We start from the raw sequence: 25,009 nt of genomic DNA, 5'->3' as shown, positions 1-25,009 counted from the left end.
GATGACCTTCCAGGTGAAGCTGGGGCTGCGAGGGCTGAGGCAGCCAGGGCTGTGAAGGCCTGTTCTTGCACGAATTTCGTGCATTGGGCCTCTAGTCCTATCTAATAAAAGGGTAATATACCATCACTCCGTCACAAAGATGGAAGCACCCATAGCCACAAGATGGCGGCACCCAGTCCTCTTAGCCTCGCCGGAGTCCCCCAGTTCCAGGGGGGCAGCCACTGAGAGCGGGCAGTGTAAGCACGCTGGCCTGGCAGAATGCTTGCTTCGTTGCCACGCCTGGCTCAGGCTGGCCCCCTGGAGCCAGAGCAGACATGGACAGGGACAGGGGGTTGGCCTGCAGCCTTCATGGCTGAGCGCAGGCCTGGAGAGGAGACGGCGGGCCCGCCTCTCGTGGAAGCGGCGCAGCTCCCTCCAGCCTCCCAGAGAATCGCATGGGTCCCTCTTGGTTCCCGCAAAAGCAGCGTGGCTCCCTCCCGCCTCCCAGCTCCCGCAGAAGTGGCGGGCGGCCTACTGCGCACGATATCGCGCGATGGGCTACTAGTTTCTTAATAATAAGCCATTCTATTAACATGAACCAAACAATCTAAATCAATTAGGTATAGGTAGTGCAGTTTGAGGGGGATGTCTGATTTAACAAAATATGATTGTTAATGAAACACTGAGAAATACCGAATCTGAACATTTATAATGAGTAGTTCTGAATCCAGCCCTAAGTACACTGCACTTCATAAGACTGTAATTTAAAAAAGATTAAAAGAAACAAAAAACTGCCAAACTCAGAAGAAAACTTTTTTAAAAATTTATTTTTAAAATAAATGTGGGTGCAAGTTATAGACACTAACTCTAGCCAGCAAAGAGAACAGAGGAAGAGTATTTTGTTGCATATAGATTGGTTTATTTAATTAATTTAAAACATTTTCTTGATTCTGTTATATATAAAATTATATAAAGAGAAAAATGTGAAAAGCAGTGCTAGGATGAGAATAATATGAAGGTATATAGGGAAAGCTAATATTTTATATAATTTCTGAGACCACTTTCTTTTACCTTAAACCCTCTTAAAGTGTTACATTTCCCCAATGGTTCTAAATTTCATAAAGAATAACTATTTTTCTATGTCTACTATATTTAAGTTATATGCATTGCATTCTCTTTTATTTTTTAATTATAGAAGTAATACATGGTGATTGTAAAAAATCAATTTGTAAGTAAAACACATAGGTATAATCTTTCACACACACAACCCTCCCAATCATATTCTCCTTTCCAAAGGTAGCTACTTTAACATTTTAGTATGTGATTGTTGTTATTTTCTAAAAAGTTACACACATTATTATAATGTAATTTGCAAACAGTTTTTTCAAAGGCCATCCATTGTATTTTCATGCCTTAGCATGATTTTCAATTTCTCTAAAACTTGATGTTACTTGCTTTTATTTATTTATGTCTCATTTACTTTTCTGTAAGAAGATACAACTTTTCAACAAGGTAGTCAACTCCCCAACTTTTATGTCGTTCTTCAAATGCATCTACTTTCTCAAGACACTGACAAGTGCATACTGAACCTGAAACAAGAAGAAAGGGTAACAAGTTAAAACTTTATGAAGAATGCAATCAGGGGTTCTTCTGAAAACACATCAAATGATTTGAAAAACTGTGTACTGAAGACTTTTCTCTTTTTTTCTAATGAAAATGGGGAATTACTAAGGCAAATTCTGAACTTTGAATCATCACTTATAAAGCCTAAGAGCCAAACTAAACATACCATCTCTCTGGAAGAATTCAAATGTCTTCAACATAAGCATACCACTTAGCTAAAAAGGCATATTACAAAAATAAAAGGCATATTACAGAGATCTCTCCTTTTCTAGGACAAAATAGTCTTCAATAAAATGGTTTCTGACCCTTAAATTTTATTCTAGACTGTAGGGAGCGGCTGCAGTGGTCGGCAAACTGCGGCTCGCGAGCTGTGGTTTGCCACTCTGTTAACTAATGAGTTTGCCGACCACTGATCCTAGACTCTCGATTCCAATAATTATAGGCTGTTGTTGTTTCTTGTGATTAAGCCCCTATCCCAGTGGTCAGCAAACTCATTAGTCAGCAGGCAAACGGCGTGTGGCTCGCAAGCCGCAGTTTGCCGACCACTGGATAGGGTTAAGCCTCGGACTGACCTGTTGGCAAAGCCTGAAACAAGTCCCAGCTTAGAGGGCACAGCCCTCTTAGCATAATTAAGCTTGACCTTATGAGGCTGCCTAGATCTTATCTGGGTAGCTAATGGGCTGTGGGAGGTTCAGCAAGTGCTGCCAAAACAAGTGAAACTCACAAGAACACTGTAACTATGGTGACCACTACCTTGTTTACTTCTGGCTATAAAATAAAGGCTCAGCTTGCAGTCTGGATATCTCAGTGTGGCTGGCCTTAGCCAGGCACAGGAGATCCACTTAGACCCAGCTTATTCTCTTTGTCTTTTCTACATCCTTCACCCCCTCCCTCAGGCTCAGGGAACCCTTGGCTGAGCTGGCCCAGCACACTAGATAATAGTTTGATAATAGCTCAGAACAGCTAACAGTTAACTTGATTTAAAGAGTTACAGCATACATTCATAACTTACCAAACAGTCTTTTAATTTCATCATCTGCTACATAAAATGGTGGGCCTAGGTAAAAGAAAAACATGGTTAGATCTCATTCTAAAGAGAAATAAATTCTCAGGATCCACTTCTCAGCTTATTTCCAAAGACCTAGGTACACTTATTCTACATACAACTTGATTAGCCAAATAGGTGAGCATGTGACAGGTTCTGCTGCTTCTTTTCTACCATCTCATACCAAAGCCTAGCTTAGTGAGGTGGGTTCCCATCTCCAGCAGAGATGAGGTGGCTGAGCCAGCCATGGGACTTGGGAACACTGAAATCATACAGGAGTTCATTAACAAATTCCCTGGGGTTTCCTTCATTGTCTGGGATATTGATTATCTACTGCTCCTGCACTCCCTACATTCTATACACCCTCCAAATTGCTGAGGGCCATTACTTTAAAGGAAACTTAGCTTCTGCCCCTCTCTAGAGCTCTCTTCTGAGCTCCACCCCCAGGCATTGCTTGCTGTGTTTTCTCCCTCTAGGCCCCTCCCTAAGTCTGCTGTTCAGGAATGAAATTGAAATCAGATTAGCAGAGCTGATATCTGTCTCCATTAATTTCTATTTCCATCCAATTGTCCCAGATTTAATTAAGAACAACAGGTCTCATCTTTTAATGAGTTTTTAAGATGATTCAAAGAGAAAAAAACACTAACATATATAAATGTTTCTGAAACACAGTACTTTTTAAAAAGCACAATTAAACATCAAAAAGAGAATTTTTAGAAATGAAAAGTCTACATAGTTGGTTTTCAAATCTTCCTGAAGACGAAGTTCAGTGATGCCAAAAGTTAAGCTTTAATGTTCAAACACATCAAAACGGGTCCAGAAAAAATAGCACTTTTACAAATTCAAAACAGTTATAAAAAATTCAATCAATAAATTATAAAATTTCATAAATTAAATAGCAATAGTTTAGAGCTTTTCTTGCACATCTCCTACCTCCCCATGTCCATTTTTGACACCGTCCTCCTATGAGGGTGCTTGTGTGTGTGCACCCATAGGCATCTGCCCAGATCATCCCCACCATTATGGATGACATAGATATGCTCTATTTATAGCAAAGCAACCAAATCCCTCTTCCTCCTAATGGTGAGATTTCTCTTTTACATTAGGGCCATCCACTTCTCCCTCTCTTTCATGGTTTTAGCAGTGCATGAACAAAATGGGAATGGAGTATGAGAAAAATATGTACCCAGGGGGAAGATAAAGTTTATAGTTTCCATTAGCCAAAACTAGACATATCTTCATGTATGTGTATAAGCACTATACTTCCTATGGGATAAATTAGGAGAAAATGAATGCTATTCATATCATAGAATTAAATCAGGAAATGAGGCAATTAGGAAAACAAAAAGACTTTACCTCCATATTTAGTTGGATCATAAGAAAAAACACTCAAGAGGTAGTGAAACCCTCTTCTCATTAGGGACAGCATTATATCTGCATAGCTGAAACAAACAAAAGCACACAAAAAAGTATGCATCAGAATTCTCTACAAAGGCAAAGCCTGGCAGGGAGGGAAGGCAGCCTTTACTTTCATCTACATCACTGAGCTTATTTCTCCTAACAACCCTGTGAAGCCAATTCTCATTCTAAAAGTCAGAAATGGGTTACACAAATTATGTCATCTGCCTAAACTGGGAAATAATAAAGATGGGAGTGAAAGTGAAGCTGCTTCCAGAGCCCCTCAGACCAGAAGACTTCACAACGATACAAGCAGAGACCACTTCCACCCCAATGTACCCAGAGGCCTGGCCGCTTTGAACACATTCTTCCCAAAGGGCCACCGGGTGCTCTGGGGCAGTGACACCTCTTCCCAGGCTGGTCCCCAAATCACCTGGGCGCTTGCTCAAAGAAAAGATGCTTGAGCTCCATCCCCACAGACTGATTCTATAGGTTTCCTGTGGGATATGGTTTGCTGTAGGGCAAGCATGTCAAACTCGCGGCCCGCAGGGCGCATGCCTCGTTTATTTGGCCAGTTTAAGCCTTTGAGTTTGACATGCTTGCTGTAGGGTAACAAGTATCCTGGATGACTGGGACCTCTCCAAGGGCACATGTAAGAGGTACATAACACAACCTCTCCGCTCTGTTTATCTGGGGAGAGACAAAACTAACAGGCAAAGATTCAAGGTAGTATGAAATTTAAGTTCTGTGAGTATGGTATAAACCATGAGTTTTTGGAACAGTTCCTTTGTGGTAGGTGGCTAGGGGAGCATGTTACACCACTTCCCAGCCATGTCTCTTTGGTTCAGAGTGAGAACCTCACCTTGACAGGGCCCATCAGGAGCCCTGACCAGGAGCCAGGATGGGGCCCAGGACAGAACAATGAGTGGGACCAGTCAAATTATTCCACCAGGAGAGTAAATTAAGAGACCCAACAAGGAGTCGCTGGCTAGCTGTGGCCATTGCACTGAAAGCTGGAGCTGCTGTGCTGTGTGGTGAAGAGGCTGAGGGTGGTGCGCAAGTCTGATATGTGGGTGCAGAAATGGAGCAAGCAGAGAAAGCTGGGTGGTCAGGGTGGGAGGACAGACGACATCCACATAGGGAGGTAGAGAGGCCAGGAGAGATAGACAGACAGAGATAGACAGAATATCCAGCTCCGAGGGAGGAGCTTTGGTTCTTGGCCTGGTGGGCATGGTCCGCCCTTACAGTGAGCTTTGTGACTTCCAGTTTGCTCCCCACTGCTTTGTGGAGTTTACCCATGCAAACCAAAGCCCCCGGAGGGACTAACCTTAAAACAGATGAACATCTGTAGGCAGTGGAAACACCTATAAGGTGTTGGGCACTTACTCCATACCGTTTTCCACGTGGCTGCATCAGTCTGCATTCCCACCTGCAGTGCAGGAGGGTTCCCTTTTCTCCACATCCTCGCCAGCACTTGTCATTTGTTGATGGTAGCCATTCTGACAGGTGTGAGATGGTACCTCATTGTCGTTTTGATTTGCATCTCTTGGATGATTAGTGACTTTGAGCATGTTTTCGTATGTCTCTTGGCCTTCTGTATGTTCTCTTTCGAAAAGTGTCTATTTAGTTCCTTTGCCCATTTTTTAATTGGATTGTTTATCTTCCTTTTGTTGTTGTATGAGTTCCCTATAAATTTTGGGAGATTAAACCCTTATCGGAGATAACATTGGCAAATATGTTCTCCCATGCAGTGGGCTTTCTTATTGTTTTGTTGATGGTTTCTTTTGCTGTGAGAAGCTTTTGATTTTGATGTAGTCCCAGTTCTTTATTTTCTCCTTAGTTTCCATTGTCCTAGGAGCTGTATCGGTAAAGACATTGCTACATGTCTGCTATTTTGCTGCCTATTGATTCTTCTAAGATTTTTCTGGTTTTCCCTTATGTTTAAGTCCTTTATCCATTTTGAGTTTATTTTTGTGTCTGGTGTAAGTTGGTGGTCTATGTTCACTTTTCTGCATGTATCTGTCCAATTTTCCCAACACCATTTATTGAAGAGTCTGTCTTGACTCCATTGTATGCTCTTGCCTCCTTTGTCAAATATTAATTGAGCGTAATAGCTTGGGTCGATTTTTTGATTCTCTGTTTTGTTCCATTGGTCTATATGTCTGTTCTTGTGCCAGTACCAGGCAGTTTTGAGGACAGTGGCTTTGTAATACAGCTTGATATTTGGTATTGTGATCCCTCCAACTTTGTTCTTCTTTCTCAAGATTGCTGCAGCTATTTGGGGTCTTTTTTTAAAGTTTTAATTTCTCTGATGTAAATTCTAACTTTTTTTTTTGCCATGTGTTAAGTCCTCCTCCATACAATTAAATAATTCAATATTTGTGTGTCAAATCCAAGTAAATATGTGAATGATATTTGAGTTGGAAAAAAATATATATGTTCATACCCAATCCTCATATGAGGATATTTTTTCCATTAATTTTTAGAGAGTGTGGAAGGGAGGGATGAAGGGGGAAGAAGATAGAAAGGAAGAGAGAGAAAGAGAGAGAGAGAGAGAGAGAGAGAGAGAGAGAGAGAGAGAGAGAGAGAAATATCGATGTGAGGGAGACACATCAATTGGTTGCCTCCTGCATGTGCCCTGACTGGGGCCAGGGATGGAACCTGTAACCCAAGTACATGCCCTTGACCAGGAATCAAACCCATACCCTTTGGTGCACAGGCAGACACTCTAATCACCGAGCAACACCACCCAGGACTGCTTTCTCATATTTTAATTTTATTTTCTAATAAGGCAAAGAACAATAAGCATGGTCACCAAAAACATTGATTACAAAAGCTCTAATATAATAATAGCTAATCTTTAGTGATTTAGAGTTGAAAGGCCCTTCCAACACATATCATTTCTCTTAATTCCTATAGCAACCTTGTAAGGTAGTATGATGTAGGGATCATGAGTGTGGACTTTGAAGCTAAACTCCCTGGTGTGAATCTCAGTTCTGTCATGTACTGTCTAACTTTGGACAAGTAACTCAATCTCTTTGACTTTAGTTTCCTCATCTGTACAATGGAAATGTAACCATGATTTAACATTACCAACTTAGTGATCAAAATTATGTATTTTGTGCTTTTTTTTTTACGTATATAATCAACCCTATGTTTTCTCAAATGAATCCTGTGCTTTCATCTCTGTCCAAGCTCTGATTACAGTTGAGCAGCCTGTTCTGGCAGTAAGAAAGGCTGATGCCAGCTGTAAAATCGCAGGTGTCCACAATAAAACCACAGATGTCCAGTTGAAGCAAAGTGAAAGATAACATCAGAATGGAGTGAGCCTGAGCAGGAGCTGTAAGACTTCCCTTCAGCCCCCTCCCTTACTCCCACTTTCCTTTCTCAAGAGAAACGGCACATCCACATTTCCTTCAGGAATTTTCCCCCTCCCGAATTCCCACCAATTCCCTATAAGAATCACTGGCTTGACCAGAGATATTAAGATGGGTTTTTGATGCCAAAACCGGTTTGGCTCAGTGGATAGAGCGTCAGCCTGCAGACTCGAGGGTCCCAGGTTCGATTCCGGTCAAGGGCATGTACCTTGGTTGCGGGCACATCCCCAGTAGGGGGCGTGCAAGAGGCAGCTGATCGATGTTTCTCTCTCATCGATGTTTCTAACTCTCTATCCCTCTTCCTTCCTCTCTGTAAAAAATCAATAAAATATATTTAAAAAAAAAAAAAAAAAGATGGGTTTCTGAGGGCAAGCATCCCCCCATCTTCTTGAGACACCGGCACCTGAATAAACCACTTTCCTCTCACCAGCACCTATCTCACAAATTTGGCTTTTGTAGTGGCAGGCAGCTGAACTTGGGTTCAATTTCAGGAATAATGAGAGCATATACCTCACAGAGTTGTTTTGTGGGTGAAATGTGTTGATGCACATAAAGTATTTAAAACAATGCCTGGCACATGGCAAATGTCTGACAAGTGTCAGCTGGTATGTTAATGATGGTGGTACTAGTAGGAATATTACAATTTTGCAGATGAGTAAACTGAGACTTAGAGAAGGTGAGTACTTTGATCAAGGCAACACAGCTTGGAAATGACAGACTCATAAGCCTTGTACCCACATCCCTATGTCCAAATCCTATACTTTTTAGACAAATAGGGTGTTGGATTTAGGTCTTCTAATTCCAAATACAAAATGCTACTTTAAACCAGTAAAAGTCTAGCTAATTATCTAGAATCCAGAAAAAGCACAGCATATTAAATTAAGAAGGCAAAAAATAAATTAAAAAAGTAAAGAAAGGCAGAAAGAAATGAAAAGCCAACATAATTAAAGAAACTGAATTACCAACCGTTTACGATCACCTGGGTTAATAGCAACGAATGCTCCTCTATCCCAAATCCTGTCAAATTTGCCAATATTTGCTCTATCAGAAAAAAAAAAGAAAAAAATTACATTTTATGTAAGAACCATCAAATCTTTAACACATTGAACAGTGTTTCCCATGGTGCATGTAGGTACTTCACCAGGTGTTATAGACCTAGGTGTGAAGGTGACACCTGTCTTGCTTTCCCTTCCTTTTACTTACTTATCTAGGGTCATGATAATGTTTTCCATAGTTTGGAAGCTCTCCAAGGACAAAAATAGTGGGGAGGTAGACGTGTTCAATGACTGCTGGCCTCGCTGATTTTTTGTCAGACATGTAGCCTATGATAAAAATAACTGCAGAACAGATTCAAATCAATGCTTCGTGAGTGCTACTACAAGTGGATGGGGGAGAGGAAAGACCTGCCCCCATCCCCAGCACTGCCAGCAAGTACTGAGGTTTTTAAAAGTGCAGAGGTAGTATTCAGTCCTACCTGGGAAGATCAAAAAGATTGCAACAGTACAATGAGATGTTCCCCGAAGAACTCTGTAATGAAAAAGTCAAGAAAAAAAATTTTACTTATTAGGAGATATCTGAGTAGTAAAGGAAAGAAAAGGGGAAAAACAAAGGTGGTGGAGAGAGAATGCATAATTAAATATAAAGGATATAACTTTACTTTAAATAATGTTTTTATTGAAAATAAATTTTTACTGGAAAACATTTTTTAATGACGTACTTTTTTAAAAACCTGGTTCTTTTGGATCAACTCAAGGAGAAAATAAAGAGAGATTAACCTCATTAACTTGTTAAAATTTAGCAATATTTATTTTAGCAGAGTCCAGTTCAATCAATACCAGGCAAGCTGATAGAGAAAAGTAAAATATATTAAAAGTTATTCATGAAAAATGCAGTTGGGGTGATATCCCCTTTGCTCTTTCATTCATTTGTCTAATGAGCATTATTTTCTGAGTGCTTTGTGGATAGGACTACCCTGGTTCTAGACAGTGGATGTGAATTTGACACAGTCTCTGACCACAATGGGGACAGCCTGGTGGAGCAGAGAGACGTGGGTACAGAGAAACATGACACTGCAGAACAGTCTGTACTGTTCTGGTTGTGTGCCTGAGAACTATGGGAACAGAGGACAGAACAGGGAACTGACTGGGGAAAGGCTGAACCAGAGGCGGCTTTAAAAGGGTGTTGGTGCATCTGCTAACATTACAGGGGTTGGGTTGGGAGTGCAGTCAAGGGGGAGTATCATGACATGGATTCCATCATGTCCAGAGGATGGAAGTCTAGGAGGTGGGGTGCAGGCAGGGGTGAAGGGCAAGTTAGCAAAGGTGCATCAGGATGTGAAACTCTTAAATTATATTCTGAAACTAGAGGCCCGGTGCACGAAATTCGTGCACGGGGTTGTGTGTCCCTCAGCCCAGCCTGCACCCTCTCCAACCTGGGACCCCTCGAGTGATGTCCAACTGCCCGTTTAGGCCCGATCCCACCTGGCAGTTAGACATCCCTCTCACAACCCAGGACTGCTGGCTCCCAACTGCTCGCCTGCCTGCCTTCCTGATTGCCCCTAACCGCTTCTGCCTGCCAGCCTGATCACCCCTAACCACTCCCCTGCCAGCCTGATTGATGCCTAACTGCTCCCCTGCCAGCCTGTTTGCCCCCAACTGCCCTCCCCTGCAGGCCTGGGTCCCTCCCAACTGCCCTTCCTTGCAGGCCTGGTCCCTCCCAACTGCCCTCCCTTGCAGCCCTGGTCCCCCCCAACTGCCCTCCCTTGCTGGCCATCTTGTGGTGGCCATCTTGTGTCCACATGGGGGCAGGATCTTTGACCACATGGGGGCAGCCATCTTGTGTGTTGGAGTGATGGTCAATCTGCATATTACTCTTTTAATAGATAGGATAGAGGCCTGGTGCATGGGTGGGGGCCAGCTGGTTTGCCCTGAAGGGTGTCCCAGATCAGGGTGGGGGTTCCTTTTGGGTGTGGGGCGGCCTGGGCGAGGGGCCTGTGGTGGTTTGCAGGCCAGCCATGCCCCCTGGTGACCCAAGCGGAGGCCCTGGGATCTGGGGTTTATTTATCCTTTATAATTGAAACTTCATAGCTTGGAGCAGAGCCAAGCCTTCTGCTTGCTCCGTGGCAGCAGCCATTTCTGTTGGGACGTATGTATCTTCTATAATTGAAACTTTGTAGCCTTAAGCGAGGCCTGGGCTGGCCAGGGTGTGCAGAAAACTTTGCTTCCTCCATCACCGGGGGCAACCCTAGCCTCCTGCTCTTTCCAGCTCTGTGGCTGCCACCATTTCTGTTTGGTTTTATGTATCTTCTATCATTGAAACTTTGTAGCCTTGAGTGGAGGTCTAGGCAGGCAAAGGCAGGCGGAAAGATTGGCTTCCTCCATTGCCGGGGAAACCCAAGCCTCCCTCCTGCTCTCTGTGGCCGTAGCCATCTTGGTTGGGTTTATTTGCATATTCGCTCCTGATTGGTTTGTGGGCGTGGCTTGTGGGTGTAGCAGAGTGATGGTTAATTTGCATATTACTCTTTTATTAGATAGGATGAGGTGCCAACAGAGGTTTATAAATATAGGAGGGAGGGTCTTTGAAGACCAGTTCAGAAGTACTCTGGGGGCAGCCCAGAGAGGGCTGGGCCTGGAGGCAGGGAGAACAACCAGTGCATCTTTTTTTTTTCTTTTCTTTCTTTTTTTTTGTTAATCCTCACCTGAGAATATTTTTCCATTGATTTTTAGAAGAGTGGAAGAGAGAGGGAAAGACAGAACTGGGGAGGAGGCTGCAACCAAGACACGTGCCCTTGACCAGAATCGAACCTGGATTCTTTGGTCCGCAGGCTGACGCTCTATCCACTGAACCAAACCGGCTAAGGCTAGCCAGTGCATCTTAACTGTGGATGCAGACTGGAATCACTGGGGAACTTTCAATAGTACTGATGCCAGCCCCACCCCAGAGGTTCTGACTTGTTTGGCCTGAGGTCAGATCTCCCACTGGGAACTTTGAAAGCTCCACAGGTGACTTCAAACGTGAGGGCTGAGAACCATTGCTCCAAGAGGTGTCTGGAAGCAGGACTAACCTCTTTGGACTGAGTAATCTCCTGAGATTCTTAGATGATTGTGAATGGGGTGGGAGGAAGCTGTAAAATAAAGTACTAGCAAGCCTCCTAATGTCCTGAGCAATTAATTTCAGTTTTTAAAAATGAGAGTACTGCCAAAACCGGTTTGGCTCAGTGGATAGAGCGTCGGCCTGCGGACTCAAGGGTCCCAGGTTCGATTCCGGTTAAGGGCATGTACCTTGGTTGCGGGCACATCCCCAGTAGGGGGCGTGCAAGAGGCAGCTGATCGATGTTTCTCTCTCATCGATGTTTCTAACTCTCTATCCCTCCTCTCCCTTCCGCTCTGTAAAAAATCAATAAAATATATTTAAAAAAAAAAAAAAAAAAAAATGAGAGTACTTTGTGAGAGACTGAAAGTACCAACAATGGCCAGACCACGTAAGACGAGAGAACTTGGACCCATAAGCTCCCAGCAACCAGCCTGGGAAGCCAAACCACAGCCTATGTGGTCAATGACTGCCAGCCTCCTTAATTTGTACCCTTCCCACCCAAGACCAACCAGAGAAAGTCAAATATATAACCTAAACCCATCACATAGTATGGCCCCCTCTAGTTAGCCCCACTTTGGCTTCCCCAGCCCAACAGCCTCCAATCAGGGCACACCTGAAGCCTTTGTTTTTCACTGTTAACTTTCCCACTCCCATGCCTGTCTTCTGAGGCTCTTCCAAATGCAAGTGGCTCGCCCTCTCTGCTTGTTCACATTAGGGCCTTTACTAGGGTTATTCCCACACTATTACCACAAGCTGGTGAAGCAGTGCCACTGGATCATTCTGGTCATAGGATGACAACTTCCAAATCTATTATTTCCAACCTAAGTGCTGCCCTGCATTTCAGAGACTTAAAACCATTTGCCAGCTACACCTTTGCCATTCTACAGGTCTCTTAAACTCAGTATCTCCAAAACAAAACTCATTTTCTCTTGCTCTTCAACTTGCTTTATTCCCTGCCATTCAACCTGTCATCTATTCTGGAAATACAAACTCATCATCCTCTTGATCTCTCAGTTAATCACTAAATACCCCCAGCTTGACATCCTCAGCATTTCTTTAATCTACCTGTGTTCCTCTAAGCACCCCTGTCACTCTCCTAGCTCAGGTTTTCAAGATCTCTTTCCCAGACCACTGCTCACAGCCTCCCATCTGATCTGTCTGGAGGCTCCTTCCCTTCAAATTTACTGCCCTTGAGGTCACAAGGGTCTGTTGACTCAAAGAAAAATCTGATCTTGTCACGTTCCCACTTTAAACCTTGCTGCACATGTCCCGCCGGTGTGGCTCAGTGGTTGACCATCGACCCATGCACCAAGAGGTCACTGGTTTGATTCCTGGTCAGGGTACATGCCTGAGTTGTGGGCTCGATCCCCAGTGTGGGGGTGTGCAAGAGGCAGCCAATCCATGATGTTTCTCTCTCATCAATCTTTCTATCTATCCCTCTCCCTTTCCCTCTCTCTAAAAAAACAAACAAAACAAAACGGGCAGGGGGGCGGGGGAGAAAGTGCGAACCCTGAAAGTCCTAAACCTGATATTTAAATAATAATAATAATAATAATAATAAATAAAACCTTGCTGCACAGTCTGAAGGTACCAGCTTCACAGGGCATCTGAGACCATGGATGTGACGCCCTGCCTGTCCCATTCCTATCAGTCACCATGCTTCATTCAGGAAGCTCCCCCAGGCTAGGTTAGGTAATTTCCTTTCTGTTCCTTTAATACCTGTGCCATTACACTTAACTCCATTTATGACAGCTTTCTTTGCATTTCTATTTTCTCTTCTAAACTAAAGGATTCTTTAGGGCAGGGACTGTATTATCTTCTCAATGTCTCATGCAGGGTGTGGCGCAAGACAGGTTTCAGAAATGACAATTTATAAATTTAAAAAATCATATAGGCCCTGGCTGGTGTGGCTCAATTGGTTGAGCATCATCCTGTGCACTGAAAGATCACTAGTTTGATTCGAGGTCAGGGCACATACCCAGGTTTGTGGGTTTGATCTCCAGTTGGGGTGCACACTGGAGGCAATGAATTATGTTTCTCTCTCTCTACCTTTCCCTTACTCTGTCTTTAAAATAAAATAAAATAAATTGTGCTGTGCCAGCACAGCCAAGGGTTCAGTGAGCCTGAGGAGGGGCGGCAAAGGATTGAAGAAAAGACAAAGAGAATAAGCTGGGTCTGTGGATCTCCTGGGCCTGGCTAAGCCACAGAAAAAGATCCAGGAGGCAAGCTGAGCCTTTATTTTATAGCCAGAGGAAAACAAGGTAGTGGTCACCATAGTGGCAATGTTCTTGTGACTTTCACTTGCTTTGGCAGCACTTGCTGCATCTCCCACAGCCCATTAGCTACCTAGGAAGGACCTGGGGGGGGGGGGTCATAAGGTCAAGCTTAATTATGCTAAGAGGGCTGTGCCCTCTAAGCTGGGACTTGTTTGTGGCTTTGCCAACAGGTCAGTCCCAGGCTTAACCCTATAGCTGCTCCCTACAATCAATAATGAGAGAGAATCATTGATTGCCTGCCTCCTGCATGCCCCACACCGGGGATGGAGCCTGTAACCCAGGCACGTTCCCTGACCAGGAATCAAACCATGACCTCCTGTTCCATAGGTTGACGTTCAACTACTAAACCATGCTGGCTGGGCTATCCATCAATCTTTTTAAACCATAGCTCCTTAATTTATAAGTGAATCTTACATACAGTGAATCTTGCATAGTGTCCTCATTCATATTGAAAAACATTTTTGTGGGGGTATGGAAATAATTATTTACAAAAAACAAAACAAACCTTGAATACTTTGGCTCCAGGAATTTCCTTGATTGGTTCTTCTGAGTAAGAAAGATTCTGCTCCGTAAAAAATTCCCGTATCCCAAGCTCACTGATTTCCACACCGACTACACTGTGTCCCCGATCTGCAAACCTGCATAAAACCATATATTTACACTTAAGTTCTTATTTTAAATACAGTACTAAATAAAAGGATATGCCTAATAAGCATATATTTTCCTTAACTTTAAGGGATTTAGATGAATTCAGGTTCATAGAGTTTCATAGAACATACAGATCCACAGAAAGTGAATCTATATATTTTCGAGCCATATGTTATATGAAATTCTGAAAAATTCATTTATATGACTTTAGGAAAATAATTTTTAATTTTGGAAAATTATTCCTTAAAGTGTTGATTTACTACAAATGGATTTTATTAGAAGAGTTTCTGATTTAAAAGCATCCTATGGATTAAAAATACTTTTCAATTTCTCTAAATCAGCTCTGTCCATTACAACCTTCAGTAATGATGGACGTGTCTATACCTACACTGTACAGACCAGCAGCCACTAACCACGCTTGAGACTTGGCCGGTGTAATTTAGTTTAAATTTAAATAGCCACATGCGGCTAGTAGCTACGGTACTGGAACATATGGCTCTAGAACACTAGCATCCATTTCTTTCTTTTTTTTTTAATATTTTTTAAAATATATTTTATTGATTTTTTACAGAGAGGAAGGGAGAGGGATAGAGAGTTAGAAACATCGATGAGAGAGAAACATCGATCAGCTGCCTCCTGCACACCCCCCACTGGGGATGTGCCCGCAACCAAGGTACATGCCCTTGACCGGAATCGAACCCGGGACCCTTCAGTCTGCAGGCCGACGCTCTATCCACTGAGCCAAACCGGTTTCGGCACTAGCATCCATTTCTATAAAAATCTTATAATTTTCATTTACTTACATTCTTATAATTTTCATTTAAAATGCATTATATCCAGAAATTTATTTAGTTAGTATATGCAAATAACTAGTATTTTCCTGGCAAGCTTTATAATTACAGAATTCATAGACTTGGAATTCTGGACTCCAGAGAAAACACTACTAGTGGCACAAAATACATAGGCAAAGTATTGACTTTATGTTAAATTAAATTAAACACACACACGCAGTCAGTTCTGCTATAATGCAACATATGCCTACCTAAAAATCACTGCACTACGCAAAATTATACAATAAAAATCACAAGGCTCATGGAGAAGATAAGGGTTGGGGTGCAACATTAAAAACTTTGTCATAATGTAATATTATTCAGCTGCAAAAAAAGAATGAAGTGTTCCCATTTGTGACAACCTGGATGGACCTTGAGGGCATTATTCTAATTGAAATAAGTCAGAAGAGAAAGACAGATACCATATGATTTCATTTATATGTGAAATCTAAAAATAAAATAAAAAACAAACAAATTAATTAATAGATAAAGAAAACAGATTGATGGTTGCCAGAGGCTGGGGTTGGGGGCTGGGCAACAAGGGTGAAGGGGGTCAGAAAGTACAAACTTCCCGTTATAAAATAAGTAAGTCATGGGGGATGTAATGTACAGCATGAGGATATAGATAATAATACTGTATTGCATACAGGATGGGGCAAAAATAGGTTTTCAGTTGTTCCTATGGAAAATAATACAATAATTAATAATAATTCAAGAATAAACTGCATATTCACAGCTGTAAACCCACTTTTGCCCCACCCTGTATTTTAAAGTCGCTAAGAGTAGATCTTAAAAGTTCTTATCAAGAGAAAAAAAAATTATAACTATGTATTGTGACGGATGTTAACCACGACTTATTGTGGTGATCCTTCTGCAGTACCTACAAATATCAAATCATTATGCTGTACACCTGAAACTGACATAATGTATGTCAATTATACATTTATGTATTTATGTATATATGTATTTATTTGTTTATTGGAGTTCCAGTGAGTGTTTACTGAGATAAATTAACAAAAATCAACATTTTATCAACCATCTTTTCTGAACTTTATAAACTCAGCAGAGACACTGGTCCACATGTGCACACACAACATGACACATCCTGACCAAAACAAAGCCCACGGGAACATTTGCCAATTTTAACAGAAAGCCAATTTTCCCTTTCCGCCAGTTTTTTTCAAAATTTTGAGTCCCCACTGTTCACTTCTCAGTGGAAATGGTCCCTTACGGCTAGGGAACAATAAAATTCTACCCCATTTTTACTGAACAGAAAATTTTTTTCAGGTTTTAGTTTTGTTTCAAAAAAGGGAACAGTGACTCTGTTTTCTCCAGGCACTCTCCCCCAGAACCACTGGTTAAAATACAGTATTCCATATCTTACTAACCCAGCGCTACCCTCTCCCCTGCTCAGTATTGTCAATTGGAGAATTTAAATACACTTTGTGTTGGAATCTGTCAGATATGGTCCAGGTGCCAGGCTGGCTCCCTCTGACCTCATGAACTGTTATAATCTCTGGACCCTTAACTCTTTACCCTAAAGATGAGGTTTTAGATATGGAGAGTGGATTTTCTTAGGGAGTTTAAAAACGATCTTTAAAGATATATAGAACTACAAGCTCACCAAAGTCCACTTAAATTCACCAAAAAGGTGACTGACTTCAGCTCCCACAAGGCCAATAATTTTGTTTGACAAAGATATTCTGCCAGAAAATGATTCCCCAATAACAGTTTTTAAGATGCACAGAATGCTAAAGAAAGTAGCAAATTAAAATAACATGGCTTAATTCCCAAGAATCTATTTCATTTTTTTGTTACTCATCTATAAGGTCAGGAGTGTGGCTTAAGGCAGTTACTGATGAGGTTATGAACTTTCAAAGTGTTTCTAAATCCTCATTGCAGACTCCCTTCCTTTTGGGGCACAGCCACCTCCCTCCCAAGTGATCAGAATGAAACGTTTTGATGCCAACAATTTACACTCAAGGCTTTGTGCTGAGTTGTCTGGTTCTAACCCAAGCATGATGGTATCGAACACAGAGCACATGGCAAAGGAAAGATGCTCCCATCTCATTCTGAAAACAAGTATTGATAACCAGTTGCCTCCCCTCTCCCCCCAGGATTATTCCTTAACTTAAAAATAATGTTTAAAAAAGTTGTTACATACTTGCTATAACTTATCTCTGTGAACCAGCATTTTCTCAATAACATATAATTAAACAAAATTTAGAAATAAACTGGGTAAACATTACATAAGAAAAAAAACCTTTGTCAGTAGAAAAAGACAGAAAACTAGTAGAAACTTGGCACAGTTTACATGATAAATGGTTATATAACATACAAATACTACAACATGGCATTTTACCTTGAGAAAGACCAGACGTTTACTTGTAGAACTGGGCGTTGGAAGGGCTACAGCTTTTGAGTTATTGTGAAGTGATGGACAGGATTATTGGGAATCGAATTTAAAGCCCTAACTCTAGCCGTGGATGGGACTGACTCACAGCACACAGGATGAGGTGTGTGCCTGTGTTCGTTTTGTTTATTCATACACAGCTTAGTTCCACTGGGCAGAGTTATCTGCTTTCACCTCATGTTTCTTGCAGACTAAACAAATGTAAAATTCATGTCATGCTCAAATTATTCCCTAATATATCAATGGATTTCACATTTTTTAAACACAGGTAGAGCAGAAGTCACTGTACCTATTACCCACATAAGATTGCACATTTTCAATGTGGTCAGAGCATGAACTGTTTAAAGTTCTAAAATAAAAATCTTAATAACGTGTCTTTCATATTTCCTAGGAAGTTTGTAAGTTAATGTATAGGGAATATTTCTTTTTTATTTTTCATGCATTTTTTTAAAGTTATATAAACAAAAGAGTCTAAACCAGCTGCATGAATTTTTATTTCCATTCAACATATGGAAAACTGAAACATACCTTACTATAGACTGGTATAGGCTGGATAACATTGGAATACTAGAGGCCTGGTGCATGAAATTCGTGCACGGGGGCAGTGGTGTCCCTCAGCCCAGCCTGTGCCCTCTCCCTATCCGGGACTCCTTGGGTAGGGTCCCTAGGCATGGCTGGCGATCAGGGCCTATCGGGGCTTTCCTTCCCCTGGCTGCCGGCAGCTGGCCCCACCACCGCTGCTGCCACTGCTTGTCATCTGTGCAGCGCTGCTCCCCCTCCCCCACCACTGGTTCCCTCCCTCTGCGGGTGACAGGCATGGGGTGTGACCGCTTGGCTGGCCTGGGCCTCCCTCTGTGTGGCAATTGCTGGCCGGCCCTGCACACCTGCCACAGCATCGCTGGCTGGTGGCCTGGGCCTCCCTCTGTGGCCACCTTGCGGAGTCCCCGCCCCCCAATCAATCACCCTGCCAGCTGGTGCCCTGGGCCTCCCTCTTTGGGGAGATCGATTGCGGAGCCCCCCCATCAATTGCCCTGCAGAGGGTGGCCTGGGCTCCCTCTGCAGGGCAATTGTGGGGTGATGGTGGGGGCCCCCGACCAAACGCATCACTCCCACCTTGGCTGGCCTGGCGCCAGTGCATGTCACAGCATGGTCGTCTGCTGTTCGGTCGTTCGGTCGATTTGCATATTACACTTTTGTTATTATAGATATTGCCCTTTAAAAAATCCATCTAAGCCCAGCATGGCTCAGTGGTTGAGCATCCATCTATGAGCCAGAAGGAGGTCACGGTTCAACTCCTGGTCAGGGCACATGCCTGCATTGTGACCTGAATCCCCAGTGTGGGGCATGCAGGAGGCAGCCAATCAATGATTCTCTCATTGTTGTTTCTTTCTCTTCCTCTCCCTTCCTCTCTGAAATCAATAAAAATATATTTTTAAAAAACCCAAAGAAAATGTCTTAAACATTTTTAATGCTTTTTGGGCCTCAGTTCATAGTTTATTCAAATCTGGCATCTGTATAGACCTCAATCTACAAATTAATTGCACAAATGATAAACCTCTAGTATAATAACTTATATGCAATTATATACATCTAGTAGCCCTGTGCATGAATCTGTGTGCCAGTAGTTCTCTGCGGGGCCTGGCTGCTCTGTGCCTGCTGCCTGGAGGCTCACCGCAGCCCAGAGGACCATCCGCCGCCAGGCACGGATGCTTACCTTGTTGCCACGGCGACAAAGCAAGCATTCCGCCAGGCTGCTCACGCTGCTAAGCCCCGCCGGGGACTGGGGGACTCCAGTGGGGCTGAGAGGACTAGGTGCTGCCATCTTGTGGCTATGGCCGCCATCTTTGTGATGGAGTGGTAGTTAATTTGCATATTACCCTTTTATTAGATAGGAGGATAATTTAGTTCTGGTATTATCATGTGACTTTATTTTTTTACTTTTTATTTTTTTAAAAATATATATTTTTATTGATTTCAAAGAGGAAGGGAGAGGAAGAGAGAGATGGAAACATCAATGGTACAAGAGAATCAATGAATGGCTGCCTCCTGCACACCCCATACTGGGGATCAAGCCCGAAACTCGGGCATGTGCCCTTGGCTGGAATCAAACCCGGACCCTTCAGTCCACAGGCTGATGCTCTATTCACTGAGCCAAACCAGCTAGGGCTCATAAGTGACTTTAAACCTAAAATATTTAACAATCACATCTAATTGTCTGTTTCATCATACCAATCTTGTCACTGCTTGTTAAGATTGTTCTTTTTTTCCCAGGTAATATCTTATTGATAACCAGGGACACAGCCATAAGAGAGGGAAGTACATAGGACTGCAAACTAAAACCCAGTAGCTAGCAGGGGCCATTTGGGACAAGAACACTGCATCCCGGGGTCCTCACAGTCTCCTACCCATAGACACACAAGACTGGGCATCCAGGAGAGGGGGCAGTGTCTCTGGTGTCCCAGAGAGTGACAGGACATATGATGCCTCATTACGAGACAGGGTAAGCAGGTAAAATGGAGAGAGGGTCTATCACTGCCTAAAACCACCTCCTCCTCTTAGAGCCAACACCAGGTTGAGGATTGAACCACCTAGGACTTATAATTAGCTGAGGGTAGTCTTCTCATCATCCATCTGTTTACCACTGTAGATGAGCCACTGCTGCTGTTGGGGGGTTCCCTCTTTCTCTTCCACATGTTCTTTGATTCGTTCCACCTTATCTGTGGATTCAATGTCAATCTCAAATCACCTTTCTGGTCAGCATCTTCACTTTAGCATCTTTTTCCAATATTGGGTCTGCACACAGGTAAACTGCTGCTTCTACTGCTGTGGTGGCTGCTGCCACTCCCCAGCACTCTGTTGGTGGGAGTCACTCTAGATCAGGGGTGGGCAAACTTTTTGACTTGAGGGCCACAATGGGTTCTTAAACTGGACTGGAGGGCCGGAACAAAAGCATGGATGGAGTGTTTGTGTGAACTAATATAAATTCAAAGTAAAGGAGCGGAGGGGAGAGCAAGAGAACCCTCTGCTCTTTCGGCTCCGCGGGCCGGATAGAACAGCCAAACGGGCTGGATCCGGCCCACGGGCCGTAGTTTGCCCACGGCTGCTCTAGATTGTTCTCATCACTTATGGCATGGCAATGAGACAATCTATGTATAGAGTTAATATTTTTCATGCAGGTAGTTTCCAAAGTAAACTTTGGGGTGATTTTTTTTTTTTTCTGGTTCAGTCATCTGAACCAGCTTGGTTAGGATCAAGTCTAATAATATAGTTTAAATGTCCTCAATTTCATGGGCACAGTTAAGCTATAGCAGCCATTTTACAAATGCTCTCAGCTACAAGTACTTTTCACCAAGACAAGAAAGTGTGTTAATGTTCATCTGCTCTTACCATTTCATCTCAACTGCTTTCCCACAAAGAGGGAAAAATACCCTCAGTCCACTCTCGCCTTTAAGGAAAGTATCCAAATGCTTCTTTAATAGCCTGGGGAGAAAAACAAAAAATTTTAAATTAGCCAATGCAGAGGAAAGGACTACAACTGTATGATGCTAAGTACTTTTCATGCATTATCTCACTATTCCCAACAACTTTACAAAGTAGATAACATTGATTATTATAACCCCCAGTGGGCATAAAAAGAAACAGGAAGGTTAAGTAACTTGCTCAGTAACATAGCTAATGAATGGTTAATCTGACTTAAATCTGGGGCTGTCCAGATTAGTAATTAAAAATAAAATATAAATTTCTTTGGTTGATGTTTTGAAATTTATTACTCTCTCAAAGGTATGTGTTTACCTGTGTGTGTGAGATGTACGGCAGCCTCTGGGCGCACTGAGCTTTTCAAGCTCTCTAAATGTGTACTCAGGTCTCAGAAGGAGTTCTGGAGTTGTAGTTATTCTTGTAGTTAATTCCTCTGTAGAAATGTGGCTCTTCTAAGGCCATCCACTCGACAGAGATAACCCATTCAATGATTCTGGGATGGTGCCCCAACTATCCTCGGTGTGCAAATGCAATTAATAATAATAATGTCCCCTGGGAGGGCAGGTAGCTGCCTGGAACAAGGAATGTCTGACATGACCACTTGACTCAGCATTGGCCTAAGATTTATTGTCGCTGCTTTGAAGCCTACTACTGCTACTAACACGTGGCTCAACATCCTGGCTCACTTGCTAATTTCTTTCAACTTTTCTTTCCCTATATAGATAATACTTTAACATTTGAACACATATTATTGGAAAGCAAAGTAAAAACACCACTTTTCAGTATAAAGAGATACAGGCATTAATGTCACTTAAGCATCTGCTGTATGTATATACACACATGTCCAATACATAGATGCTACAAGGGCTTAAAAAAAAGTCATATTTCATAAATCTAAGATGCCTTCAATTGTAAGTCACACCATTATTTATACTCCAGGGGAAGAGAAAACATTGCCAATCACCTATGACATGACACAGATGGGTTCTGTTTTCAGAGATGCTAAAATGTGCATCTTAAAATCAGTCAAATAATGTGTGCCTATGTTATTATTTCTATTGCCAAAGTCAGTCTCTGATAGAACATTTCTCTGTTATATACCAAACATTTCTTACTGGTGTCCTTGTTCTTGATGAAATGTAATTTTGCGCTCCACCCACTTTTCTTGCCATTCTTCCAGCGTTAGTATTCGGTTTTTCTGTACCTCAGTATCGGGGAACTCTTTAACATCAAGTGAAGTTCTTGTATCATCCATAGTTTCGTAGGTACCTTTGTCTTACAAGCAGATGTCTCTAATGCCTAAGTGGAAAATATTTGCAGTGTTGACATTTAAGATCACTGCAATTCTCTTGAAGAATGAAATAAAAACTATTCTCCTCAGAAGTATGGTTCTTAAAAAATATTTCAACATCACAGGAAAAGCCATACAAAAATTACTTACTTTCAGAAGCAACCTCATATTACACATTAGGAAATATCTTTAAATAAATTGAATTACATCTTAAAAATTAGAATAAAAGGGTTTAAGTTAAGAAAATGAGAGGAGAAAAAAACAGGCATTTCATACTTTATAACTTTTGTAAACTTAAGGTAATTTTTTCCTAGCATCCCAGTTACTCTTTAAAATTTGTAAAAAATTTATCTTTGTTGTTCAAAGTATTACAGATGTGCCCCTTTTCCCCCCCTCATTGACCCTCTCCACCCAGCCCACAAACCTCTAGGCTTTCACCACACTATTATAGTCTATGTCCACGAGTTATGCATATATGAATATAAGTTCTTTGATTAATTTCCCCCACCTCCCTCTGAGATTTATCAGTCTGTTTCATGCTTCTATGTCTCTGGATCTATTTGTTAATCAGTTTATTCTGTTCATTAGATTCTATATATGAGTCGGATCATGTGGTACTTGTCTTTCTCTGACTGGCTTATTTCCCTCAGTACAATACTCTCCAGGTCCCTCCATGCTGTCTCAAAGGGTAAGAGATCCTTCTTTATAAGATCTGCATAGTATTCCATGGTGTAAATATACCACATATTTTTAAATGTTTACTTCTTTTTTTTAATCAATGTTACAATGCATGCAATTTTAAAATTCAGCAGTTATGAAAATAACAGATCCCATTCCCAACCATCTTTTATAGCTAAGTCTTGAAATTTAACTCTATACTCAAAATAACAAGTGTATTTTATATCTTCCTGCTTTTCATTTCTAGGTAGCTTCTAGAGAAGATAAGCAGTTAGCCCTCTTTCAACTTCACAACACATACACAAACACAAACACAAACACAAACACACACCCTTCTCATTTTCCCTATCCTTTCAAGAGACATAGCAGATTTTTGATTAAATATGTGGAGTACTCATTGTTCCAACTCAGTAAATACTTCCCACAGCTTAGTATTCTGTAATTACTTTGCTGTGCAACCTTTTTTATTCTGTAGTTAATAACTGTCTTGCTTTTTTATTTATAAAATGTCTATATAGTAGTTTGGATTACATTAGTATGCTATTATTGGTGGTTCTAATTGAATGATTTTTTTCTTGAGAATAGCAAACAAAGCATAAAAGCAGGTATTTCAGGAAAAGTTCCCTTTAATGCAAATTTTGGCTTTGATGTGCTTAGAATTTAAGAAGGCACATCCCTTGTAATTGGGAATATAAATTCACTTCTCAGCAAATACTTGTTAACAAATGACTTTTGCAAGGCTCTCAGAGTTTTTTGAGAGGCTAGGGGAAGTACCTGATATTGGGTACGGAAAAGCAATGAAGTATTTTTTTATCTCCATGTTCAGTTGAAATTTTGGGCTTGAGATATCACTAAGCAGTTCTCTACTTAAAACCAAAGGAAAGCATAATTTTATCATAGAGGCAGAGCAACCTGGATTGTACAACTCTATCACTATCACACAAACTTGTAATGTAACTGAACACCAGGAATATAACCTAATCACTTCTGAGATGATTAACAGTTTCTTAACTTGTTCATGTCCTTTTCTGGAGAAATAAAAAGTTTCGTTCTAAAACAAGATAAAACCGCAAATTATAAAAATCAGGAAAGGCAAGTTTCACTAGTATTTCTACCCATACATGGAAATAGATGTGTTAGTTTGGTGGCTAATTTCTCCGCGGATGGGTCCCCACCTTTAAAAAAAACATGTTACTGCTTTTTAAAAAATTTTGCTAAATTTAAGAAAGACTTCCCTAAAGTGCACAAATTTTAAGAGTATGGCTCAGTGAATTTTTACATAGAATTTTTACACCTGTGTTAACACCATGGAGCAAGACAATATTTAAAGCACCCCAGTTTCCTCCCCCCCACCTACACCACCCCCAGTGCATCCTTCACTATTCTGGCAAGTACTTCTCTTAACAATCACCGATACACAAGAATGCTGTGGTTTAACTTTAAATAATGGACTCTGAGCAAGCTCATTTACTTCTCGGCCTCGTTATTCTCAGAATTCACTCTGCTCCCTTAGTCCCATTTCGGGATGCGGATGGCTGGGCTGTCCATCCTTTTCAGGCTGCCCGCTTCCGGAATCCTATTCCAGGCTCACACCCAGCGAACCATTCCATCGCTCCCCCGCGCTTTCTCTGGACCACAGGTGACCTACCTCGCGAGTCGCCCGCTGCCTCACGGTCTAGCTGCGAACCGCCAGGGGCGGGGAAATAAAGGCCTCTGCGCCCCGCCTCCCCCGCGCCCCGCCTCCGTCTCCGCCCCTGGCCCACCCCTCACCGGCGTCCAGCCCGCGCGCCCGCCCAGGTGCCCCGCCTCGGTCCCCGCTCCGGACCCGCCCCCTCCCTGGACGTCCCGCCTCAGCGCCAGTCCCCGGCCCCATCCTCTTACC

General features: G+C 42.1%; 1 protein-coding gene and 1 pseudogene across 3 annotated transcripts; both read right to left on the bottom strand.

Annotated features, from left to right (window-relative positions):
* Nucleotides 1-780: 780 nt before the first annotated feature.
* TPMT (thiopurine S-methyltransferase) lies at nt 781-24,858 on the bottom strand. 2 transcript variants are annotated; one of them, XM_080656528.1, is made up of 9 exons: nt 24,776-24,858; nt 22,274-22,457; nt 21,069-21,161; nt 14,296-14,428; nt 8,897-8,949; nt 8,389-8,463; nt 4,004-4,089; nt 2,615-2,659; nt 781-1,568 (listed from the first exon to the last, which is right to left on the bottom strand). In XM_080656528.1, exons 2-9 carry the CDS (start codon nt 22,411-22,413, stop codon nt 1,456-1,458), a joined length of 738 nt encoding a protein of 245 aa, XP_080512654.1. In that variant the 5' UTR covers nt 22,414-22,457; nt 24,776-24,858; the 3' UTR covers nt 781-1,455. The 2 variants fall into 2 exon arrangements, with proteins under 2 accessions (XP_080512654.1, XP_080512655.1); XM_080656529.1 differs by having other exon boundaries at nt 24,599-24,803.
* On the bottom strand, nt 20,211-21,058 carry LOC308242592 (ubiquitin-like protein NEDD8; annotated as a pseudogene). Its single transcript has 2 exons — nt 21,031-21,058; nt 20,211-20,534 (listed from the first exon to the last, which is right to left on the bottom strand). The product of its transcript is annotated as a ubiquitin-like protein NEDD8 (transcript).
* Nucleotides 24,859-25,009: the final 151 nt, after the last annotated feature.

Source organism: Plecotus auritus, assembly GCF_963455305.1.
Source record: "Plecotus auritus genome assembly, chromosome: 2".
In the NCBI taxonomy this organism is placed as follows: Eukaryota; Metazoa; Chordata; class Mammalia; order Chiroptera; family Vespertilionidae; genus Plecotus; species Plecotus auritus.
The sequence above is the reverse complement of the archived record's forward strand: the minus strand, read 5'-3'. Positions and strand labels throughout refer to the sequence as shown.